Here is a 10,729-nt window from a genome sequence, read left to right as displayed (position 1 = left end):
ATTGAAAATGCAAATTTAAACCTGTTAACACCTCACCACAAATGCATTGTATGGGTATTATTGATGAGTAAAAATAACTATCAATCAGATATAATATGGTATAACAAAGAAACCAGCAGAGGGCATGATATATAACTATATCATATATATATATATATATATATATATATAACCCCCATTTTAAAAGTCTTGCACTGGTTAGTTTTAGAACTGATTCATGTTTATTAGGGACCATGTACAATTAAAACATAAATGTTGCCATTTCATTCATTGTACCAGAGTTGGCCTCAGGTAATTTACATCCGCAGTCCCTGGCAGGACATAAAACATAAAAAAAACATATGAACATAAATACAATAAACAAATCACTCACATGAGTATCCAACAAAACATTCTGTCAGCACCATAAATCAGTGGTTACAGTTTTGACTGTTTTTTTAGTGAACATTTCAGCTGTGACTTGAAGCTCCTGATGGAGAGACAGCTCTTTAGATCAACTGGTAATGCATTCCACTGTGTTGCGGCTTTAAAAGAAAAAGAAGACTGCCCAAAAGTTGTGCGGTAAGGAGGTATTCTACAGAAGAAGAATCCTATACACCAGACACAAGCTTGAAAACTAGCATAAACAAGTTTAGCTTTTTAGGTGATGAAAAAAATATCTTGAATTAATTAATAAAACAAAAATAAGAAGGTTTAGAGTTTCTCCATTTTGCACAATGGATATGATATTTACCCAAGAGTATAATAACATTTATGATGTCAGAAACAGACAAGGTTGGATGATTAAAATAGATAAATAAATAGATAGATAATATCATATAGATCGAAATGGCTGTATATCTTTAATTTTTTAACCCTAGAACACTAACGTCCGGTGATTTTCACCCACACAATTCCCGTCATGTGATTTTCATTGTGTTGCTGCTGTCTGAGTTGCATGGGTCCTCGGGTAGCTTCAGGCTGCTCACTGATGTCATTAATGGTATGTTTGTTTCCCTCCTCCCATCTTTGTGATTGTTAGTGATAGAGAGTGCTATTTTTTGTCTGTCTCTCCCACAGTTGTCAGTGACACAGAAAGACTGTGCCTTCACCAGACAAGGCTCAAGTTCTCAGCTCCATTATTATTTTTTTTGTCTGGCAATTTCTCGTTAAGGATTACCTGGTTTTTCAATAATTTTGCAGCCTTTTTAAAAGGTCCCCCATGGTACCTTTTTTTATTTTATGTGATATTGTATATTGGGAAATTAAAGAAGAGTACTACAATTTGGCATACAGTGTTGTACTTTTACATAAATTGATGAAAACTGTATTTTATCCGGGATATTATATCGGGTAAAATATACCCGACGTTAGTGATGGTGTTACTAATTTTAACGTTAGTGTTCTAGGGTTAAGCAAAATACTAAAATCATCAGGTCAACGCTGCCCTGATGCAACATATTACACCTGAGGCACACGGTTAAATGTGTGTTTGAGTACTGACCCGGAATAACCCGGAGATAGTGAAAAGTGTCACTTTGTTTTCAGTCAGTCACACTTCGGACGTGTCATGTGTAGGACGAAACACCCACCACTGCACCTCTTCATCTCTGACCCTGACAGGAAGGGACTCTGTGGTGACTAAATTAAAATGTGGTCATCAAAAACTGGGAAAACACTTTTGTCTGCATTGCTGTTAGATATAAAGTGATTTTGTGTCTTTGGAAGTCAGCAGGTTAAACAACCTTCAGAATAAAATCAAACAGTTAAAAGACATGAAGACAAATCTTTTATTTTCAGTTCAACATCATTTTATATACATGAAGTGCTGCCAGTCCTCTGGTGACTCTTTCAAGTCGGCGTTGTTGCAGATATGAGAGCATCAATATCCTGTATGGCTTTGGACGTCCTCCGAAGAGCTTCAGCGATGCAGTCCTCGCTCACCGCTTCATGAGCTGCCTCCTCTGCATGGCTGCCTTCTGGTTCTGCACGTCGTTTCTCAGTCCTGAGCAGGTGGTTGTTCTCCAGCAGAACTGAGCACAGGATGTTAAAGGACAAACGTATCCCTTTAATGTTCAGAGCCGCTCAGTGCCGTCGTCTCAGCATTTAAGGATACAGTTGAATCGCTTTATCTTCTCCAGCTCTGCAGCTACAAGATCTGACCTGAATTGAATGGAGAGAAACGTTACATACAAGCTGTTGACGCGGTATTCATCTGTCAATAACACACAAGTGGAAAAATACAACTCACCGACTTTCTGCTGTCTCTCTGACATTCACATGCTGCTCAGCAGATACACGGTTGGACAGATTTTCTTCAATCATTGCTGGTTTAGAGGAATGGAAACCCTGGAAACCAAAAATATGAATCAATACCGAAGCTTAAATACTGTATGAATACTGTCAACATCAGCAGGGACTGTTTCTTTGACCTCCTGTAAGCAGCTGGGTGTGGCAGGGAGCTTCAGCGATTGTTTGGCCTCATTGTAGCACGTTAAGATCCTGTGAAGCAGCGATGTGACGGTCAGGGCACTGATGAAACAAAAGTTCAAGTCAAATTCATCAGACTGCCATGAAGCAAGCGGCTCACCTGCTTGCCCGACTCACGATGGAGGATACGGAGAACAGCTGTCCGGGTACATCAGGTGGAAGGTTGTTCAGATGATACGTTACCTCTTTCACCTGTGAGACACACACTAATTAGTTATTGCACATTTATAGAAAGATGCAAATAAATTATTGACTGACTGACTTTTATAGCAGTGCCGCCTCACAGCAGTAGTAGAGTAGAGTTTGCATGCTCTGTTATGAGTTTTAGCTCCGATACTATTTAAAATATAGTAGATGAGACTTTGAGGAAGTCCTGAGAGGCACATGGGGAAAAAACAACATTTTGGTGATCTATATTTATGGATTTATTTGTTGGTTCAGTGTAAATGCAGCAGAGTTCAGTCCATCTGTAGTTCAAAGTCTGATCTCATTTGTTTTCTCAAAGTTTTGCCACTTCTTTTCTTTCATTTGTGAACCAAACATATTTTGGCACATGAGAACTTCTTGTTGTTGTACTCATTTTAGCCACAGGAGGCTGAAGTACACCACATGTTCCAAAACCAGGAGCACGAGCACTCGTCTTCTTTCAGGTAGCACCCGGTTTTACGACTAAAACACATTTCTAGACAAAAGAAAGACACGACAGTAACGTCGCATAACTTGCCAAGACACAATATATGGATCTTGTGTTTGGAGTGTATGGAGATATTAAAACTCACCTGGAAAAAGTCCTATTTAGAACATGGTGCAGTGGTGTCATGTCAGCCTCTTGTGGGCAAAATGTGTATTACAGCAACACATTTTTTTTTCCCCTCAACCTGTTTTCAGATTTTCAAACCTCTGACTGACTCAGACTGAAATGTACCTGCCCTGACAGGAGCTCAGGTTTGTGATGAATGAAATAAGTGTCGAGGACGCCGTTAGACCGGATGACTGATCCATCTCCCGGGGAAATCTCCACGACTGTGACAGCTCCGCTCAGTATCCTACACAGGACACACACATTATGTATCGGTACTTCTTAGATTATATTCAAACACAACATTTCAAAGTCCTTGTTAACTCTAATAAACCTGCCTGTACGTGACTCCGTGACACCACATCACTTTTACCAGCTCTGCAGGAAGATCTTGGTCCGTGTGTGCTTTTTTGTCGAGGGAGTCCGTAACCTTCCACCTTAAATGCACAATCACACATCAGTGAATGCACAGTGTTAAATGTGGAGCATTCACTCAAGTCAACTGATCATTCAACCTGTGCCAGTGAGGCGACGCACACGTGAGAGGCAGCGCCCGAGGAAGGTGAGACCTTCTTTCTACATCGGATATGTCTGACGTGTTTGTTCTGCTGCGTGCCTGGGCGACGTCTTCGGGTTTACAGAGACGAGCCGTCCAGAGATGGCGAGCCAAGGAGAGAGGGTAGCACCAGGCGGCGGCGACAGCGCAGCCGGAGTGATGCTGGATCACTGAGTTGGATTGGTGCACCACCTCTGGCTGGGGAACAAAAGTAAAATATTGTAATATACTGCTTTGTTTGGTCTCATCATTGCTGGTCTGACAGATCAGATACCTGCTGCTGACTGCCTGGGCTACCCTGAGTGCTCTGGTGCCGAGTCTGACTCCGACTGAGGCCGCACGTGAACTCGACGGAGAATTCTTCCCCCGAGGGCGACAGCGTCAGCACGGCTCGCCCCTCCTCCGACCTGACGATGGTCTCGCCTCCGGGTCTGAACTCGGCATCGCAGGAAGACAACTCGGGCCACAGCACGTCCGAGTCGATGCTGAAAAAGGGCTGCGGGAGGAAATGCAGAAAAACACTGACATCTTCATGAGAACATGATTTGAGGGCGAGGACAAAGCTCTTGGTACCTTCTTGTGCTCAGCAGGGATGATCTCCTCTGGCAGGTACGGCCGACTGGCGTATTTATTCCTGAACGTCAACGCAGTCACCATCAACTCCTGCAACATGACATCAAAACTTTTTAAACGGTGGAACTGAGCTGATGCACAATGCAGAAGACAACCAACATTAGTGATTTACACATGAATGCATCACTATAATCCACTAATGTAAGCGATATACTGTTCTGAAATTAATCATTCTGCATTATGAGTACTTGTTCTTTTGGTATTTGAAGTATATTTTGATGTTTGAGTTTCCACAGACACAGTGATGTTCTTGAAGAGATCCCTCTGCTAAATGCTGTAACCTTCATTTATTGTGCACAGGCTAATTTAATCGTAAATATATTTATTTTTATTTCTACTTGTAGTTCAGGTGTAGAGGTTTTCTATAGTGCATATCTAAAGACATGCACTTCATAGGTTAATCTCAGGTGCACAGGTTTAATTTAAATTCAGATGCAGACAGATTTACTTTATTGACATTAAGGGAAATTCAAGCATCAGACACAGTAAACATACATTGCACTGTCCTATTTTAACCTGTTTTTAATGTTGTATTCTTGTAATATGATGGTTTTGTTTTTGTTTGTTTGCTGTCTACTCTCATTTATTGTACGGTGTCCTTGGGTGACAAGAAGGCACCTATGAAATAAAATGTATTATTATTATTAAAATTATTATTATTAAAAATAACCTATAAGATATAAAATAAAATAAACCTGTGCTAAGAAGTTAAATATGTGACGTGCATTTAATTTTAATGCATGTTGTTGTTGTGTGCGTGTGTGTGTGTGTGTGTGTGTGTGTGTGTGTGTGTGTGTGCGCACCTTGTTCGTGCTGACGGTGAACCGGCTCCTCTGCCGGACTCTCTCCGCGGGCTGCAGCGGGTGTCCGGTCGGGTCTCCCGCCGGTCTCACCAGCACGAACTCACAGCCGCACGGCGACAGCACATTTGTTTGTTTGCACAAGCATAAACCTACCCTGACAGAACGGTTTGCATGCTTCCACAAACGCTCGTCATGGTCAGCAGAGCCGGCTGATGTCATAACTCCCGCATGTTGAGATTATAAATATCTGTATTCAGCGAGTTACATAATAGCGGATGTTGATTTGTCAGTAGAGACAGACGGGAAAGACGGCCAGCTGCCACAGGAAATACATAAAACTATTAAAGCATCTAAAATTACATTTTGGTGATTTTAAAAAATAAAATACTGTATGTTTAAAGAAATGTTTATTCATAATTAAAGTCATATCCATGGAATTAATAACAAACAGTGGCACTGTAGAAATCATGTAAAATGTGGCTTTGTTGGATCTAGCTTTTGAATGCATGGCTGGTTTTAAAAAGATTGTCTCCATAATTGTCTCCCAAATGAATGTGATTCACAGTAGCTGTGGGCTATAAACACCCAACAACTCAATATATTTGTTTGATATTGTACTACCACCCACTCTGATGCAGGTAAGCCAGGCTCCAACAGAAACGAGGCTGCATTTACAACGTCCAGAGGTCCATTCATCAGTTACAGTACACTTTCCACCGGGTCATCAGGCCAGCGGGCTCCAAAACGAATGCAGAAGAGGCTCTTTGCTGTTGGATTTTCCTTCCCTGTCCGCTCCAATTCCAGTTAGATCGAGCAATCTATTGTAGCATGCAACACTGGGATCATTTTCAGAGCAGAGACACTCTCATACCGTACACTTGTAACAGAAATATCTTTCCACTGCCTTTCGAAATGCGATAAATAACGTGACGCTCCTGCATCAGTTCGAGGACTGAAATCTGAGGTCCACTGTTTTCTTTCTCATTGGTCGGACAAACATTTGGTGCCTGTTTGGTCATTCTGTGTTTTGTTATGCAAGATCACGAGCAGTTTTTAAGTATATGGATGGGTTACATTTGCGCTACAGGAGAAGTTCATCCAACTGTACACGCAGGCTTTAATTTGGGATCCAGGAAGACACAACAGAAACAGAAAAGTAAAGACGATCTTACATTTCCCTGATAACGATGTTGTCTCGAATTCAATTGATGGTAATAAATAGTCAATATGTTCATGACCTAAAGATCCAGGGTCAGTTTCGGAGGCTCATTTACAACTATGAGCGTTTGAAGTAACTATAATGTTCTTAATGTTTATGACCTGGAAATAAGAATCATTAGCATTTTATATCTACAGAATGGATGTCGTTTTACGATAACTCATTTCATTTCAAATATGAATCTTGAATTTTAAATTATATGATGATTACATTATCATAAGTTTATATAGCACTGGAAATAATAACAAGCAACTACATACAGAACTGTAACGTTTTCACACACTTATAAGAACACCTTTGATACTGATTTCGCCACATCAGACCCTATATGTTACATTAAAGTAAGGTCTACTGAATCAGCTTTACATTAACACCTTAATACCTTTCCATGAGATCTTTTGGATTACCCATGTCATAACAGCTTCACATTACTCCGCTGATCTGCAGGTAGATGTAATGCAGAAAAAAATGCAGCAATGCCCCAAAAAGCCTGTCAAGGTGGAGGCAGAGAAGGCCCAGCTCATGGTTAACCAGGCTGAATTGCATGTTGACTTATCTTTTTAACAGGTCACTCAGACTTGACAGTTATAAGTTTAGGTATTGTTGGGAATACTTTCCTGTATAGGTCCGGAAGAACATTCTTACAGTACACCTGTCCTCCTCTGACAGGCAGGAGGCCGGGAGGGGAGACGATGTTGACAGCAACAGCAGGAAGTTTAGTGAGCGGAAGGAAGGTGTAGTAAAAAAAAGGCCGTGGTACACAAAGGTGTGTAGCAAAGGACACTGCTCAGCTCGGTGGAACGGAAGTGAGAGGTGAGGAGAAGGGCCCAAAGGACAAGTTAGAGGAAAGAACTTCCAAGTTCTGGAAGATGGAAACTGATCTTTGTTCCCAATAATATTGCACAATTTGTGATTGGAAGGTGTACCGAAGGGAGTGACCATTATCCACATAATACAACAATAACAGTCCATTCCTGAAGAGACAAAAGTGGAAGTAGCCCATGGTGGGATGACAGATGAAGATGGGATGAAGCATTTAAACTACGTTTCCAGCATATGATCAGTACACAACAGCTCAAGGAGGACAATCGGACGGACATGCTGTACTCTGACAAACCGTACTTACTGTAATTGTGCTGTCCTGTCTGATAATATTAAAGTGATTGCTTAGTTAATAGTAAGCATTAAAAAAAAAAGACCCCTGTGATACTTATTAGGGTTGTCACTTCACCTTAGAAGTTTTATTCTTTTATACTCTGACTAATTGGCCACCAGTGACTGATCTCACTTCATTAGGAGGGCAGTCCTGCTTTGTAATGATGCTGCAGAGCTGCAGTCTTAATCATTCATTCCCTGGGGCAGTGACGTTTTTAATTTAAAAAATATATATTATTAAAGAATTCACAAGTTTTAAGAGACCAGCTTAGCTTTCAGTGGTTTTAATCTTGGACTGTATCCTGAAGCTACAGCAGCAAAGTAACAAAGTTTTATTATTTATTTATTATTTAGTAAGTCACTCACCTGTTCTTCTCTCCCGGGTGTTCAGGTGAAAACAGTCCCCAGTTTTACTGAGCAGTTTTAAAGGTTCTGGGCATACCATGAGCTGATTGGTGCAGGGGGGGGTGCACCTTAATCAGTTCTTGGGAGTTATAGATTTTTGGTAAAATGTTCCGCACAGGTAGAACATACAGACTAATTTATAAATATGTAGGTGTGATGTATTTTAAGGTTCTTGTCTAATGTTTGTTATGTTGAGATGTAATGGGAGGGGCAGAAACCCCCAGACTGTGTCAGGGTTGGTTGGTAGCCGCAGCAGGGTTATAAGGCTGCCAGTCACCACACATGGCTGCTGCTGGTAGGTCACAGTATTGTTTTAAATTGTTGGTTTAATGGTCAGTGTGGTGAAATAAACACCTGGTTGGTTTTGCACAAACCCTGCATATCCACTTGCATGCTACATGCCATCCTAACCCATATCAATGCACTTTTGACTGCATCTCACGAGTTAAGGTATTTTTTAGTGTGTTTGGGATGAAGGACACGACTTATTTGGGATTTGGCACAATTTTACAGTTCACAGGTTCCAAAAAGCTCCACAGTCCACCCTACCAACTCATAATCACTCTGCCATACCAGAAGGAGGAATGCCCTTTTCCATTGTATTAAAACAGGAGATTTGTACTTCGTGCACATTGTTTTTTCCTGAATATTGCCATTGTCAGATTCTTATTAAAGCATTACAAAAGACAATGAAAAAAATTAGTCTACGTCGTCATCTCTAATTTCTCCCACTTATTAAATGCATGAGGATTAAAAAGGTCACTGAGATAGCTCCTCATTTTCTTCACTCTGCCTTCTCCTTTCACATGTGTTGTTCCTGATTCGGGGGGTGCTGCCGCTCCCTTTTCTTCTTCAGCATCCTGTTGGTCAGCGACGACGTTTTCCTGTTGCTCACATTGATTGGTTGTGAGCTGCTGTCAGTGTCACTGTTTCAGCATCACTGGTGTCAGAGTCCGTGTGGGCATCACTGGTCAGGTCAGTGGTGGGCAGCGTCACCGTGTGGCAGCATCATTTGTGTCAGCATCTGTGTCAGCAAGATATATCTCCAGCAGTGACGCAGGAATCAAGTTCGTCTATCAGACAATTGATCATAAATTGCTGCATGTTACTAAATTTAAAGCGTCTGAATTCCTTTCTGCCATCCTGTTGATCGTACGATGTCGCTTCCCGTTGTCTCCCCCTGACCAGTCATACGACAAAAGTCATCAAATACAAACACTTTTTTCAGTATGTTTCAGAGTAGATAGATAAAAAACAAACAAACACACGCATGGCCCGTGTCCTACAAAAATGATTGTACCTCAAAGGGGAGAAATCAGGAGTTCCTCCAGCGTTTTTTCATCGTTATTCTCCTCTCCAAAGTTCTGTGTGGACAAAATAAAAGCAGTGATTAGGTTTACTCTTTTTTTCCTGAACTCTCAGTTTGATTTTCTGGCGCTGTGGGTTAACTTTTAATAAGCGGCAGTATGACTGGATGCTGACACAGGCGACACAGGAGTGAATGAATACACAACTGCAGGGAAAGACGTAAGGCCATACTTTAAGCGAGGGCTATGCTCCATGATCCTGCAATTACTGACATTTCTTTACATGTCATGAATGTTAATGCCCATAAAAAGGCAGCTTGTTGTCTTAAAACTGAATTTGCTGAGCAGTAAGTAGTCAGTGATGGTAACTACTCTATATATTCCTTCGCGGCTTAAGCTTTGTTCTTTCTCCTCACTGAACTGTTGAACAACAATATTCCGCATTTCTTTCATTAAAGGATATTTTTAAAAAATCGCTTACCTCCTTGTGAAATTGAAATGTCCTCCTGCTTCTTTTGTTTATGTTTTCTGTTTGTATAAATTGAAATGTATAGAATGTTGCAGCATCTGTGTTGCTATGTTACATCAAGGGACATTCAAAAACAATTTGTTTTGACTAATCAACCAAACAATATAATATTAATATATTATATATATATATATATATATATTATATATATATATATCTATATATATATATATATATATATATATATATATATATAATATTCTGAGGAAGTTTTATCTACATATTTCATTTTTGATTGTACATGCATACTGTAATACTTGTAAATCCTGTCATACTGCCATATTACCCCACTTATACTTATATTATAACTTATATTATATATATATTACTATTTATATATATATTTATACTAATACTCTGTTTACACTTCCATATTGATGTCTTAAGCTGTGTATATTTTAGATTTGTATTTTTTATTTATTTATTTATTTACATATTTTACTTATATTTTATATTTCATGTTTTGCTTTATTGACAATAAAGTTGATTTACCTTACTGTATTCTGTTTATTCTTTATTTCTTTTGTTGTGTAATGTAATGTTATGCATTTACATGAGGGGTGTGTTGTTATGTTTAAAGTTAATGATTATTGATTGACAGTTAATTAATCATTTATTATTATTAATTAAGATATTAAGCTCTCCCTCACACCGGACGCTGTGTCAGGGTTTACCTGCAGGGGCAGCACTGCCTCTTTGCTGCGTCTCATCTACCGGAAATTCAACCGCGCGGCTCCGTCCGCGGAAAGTTTGATAACGATGACGGGACCGGCACCGGCACCGGCGGCGTCAGCTTCATGGTCATGCATGAGGATGAGTCGGTGGATGTTCGTTCGGTACGGTGCCCGGTTACA

At 40.2% G+C, this 10,729-nt stretch overlaps 1 protein-coding gene across 1 annotated transcript; it reads right to left on the bottom strand.

The window, feature by feature from the left end:
* Positions 1-1,755: 1,755 nt before the first annotated feature.
* On the bottom strand, positions 1,756-5,375 carry ciiih5orf34 (chromosome III C5orf34 homolog). Its single transcript, XM_019263832.2, has 11 exons — positions 5,261-5,375; positions 4,398-4,487; positions 4,099-4,320; positions 3,784-4,022; positions 3,607-3,705; positions 3,395-3,515; positions 2,570-2,661; positions 2,412-2,481; positions 2,231-2,328; positions 2,096-2,142; positions 1,756-2,012 (listed from the first exon to the last, which is right to left on the bottom strand). The coding sequence occupies exons 2-11, from the start codon at positions 4,479-4,481 to the stop codon at positions 1,831-1,833; spliced, it is 1,254 nt and encodes a 417-aa protein (XP_019119377.2). The 5' UTR covers positions 4,482-4,487; positions 5,261-5,375; the 3' UTR covers positions 1,756-1,830.
* Between the last annotated feature and the right edge of the window lie 5,354 nt (positions 5,376-10,729).

The sequence above is a fragment of the Larimichthys crocea genome, chromosome III (assembly GCF_000972845.2).
Source record: "Larimichthys crocea isolate SSNF chromosome III, L_crocea_2.0, whole genome shotgun sequence".
Lineage (NCBI taxonomy): Eukaryota > Metazoa > Chordata > Actinopteri > Sciaenidae > Larimichthys > Larimichthys crocea.
Note: the sequence above shows the minus strand (reverse complement) of the source record. Positions and strands in the feature narration are given on the sequence as shown.

Coding starts and splice junctions, on each gene's coding strand:
- ciiih5orf34 (XM_019263832.2), bottom strand. CDS start 4,481: ATGGTGACTGCGTTGACGTTCAGGAATAAATACGCCAGTCGGCCGTAC. Junction 3,706..3,783: donor GCGTCGCCTCACTGGCACAG/GTTGAATGATCA, acceptor TGTGCATTTAAG/GTGGAAGGTTACGGACTCCC. Junction 2,329..2,411: donor CACCCAGCTGCTTACAGGAG/GTCAAAGAAACA, acceptor TTTGGTTTCCAG/GGTTTCCATTCCTCTAAACC.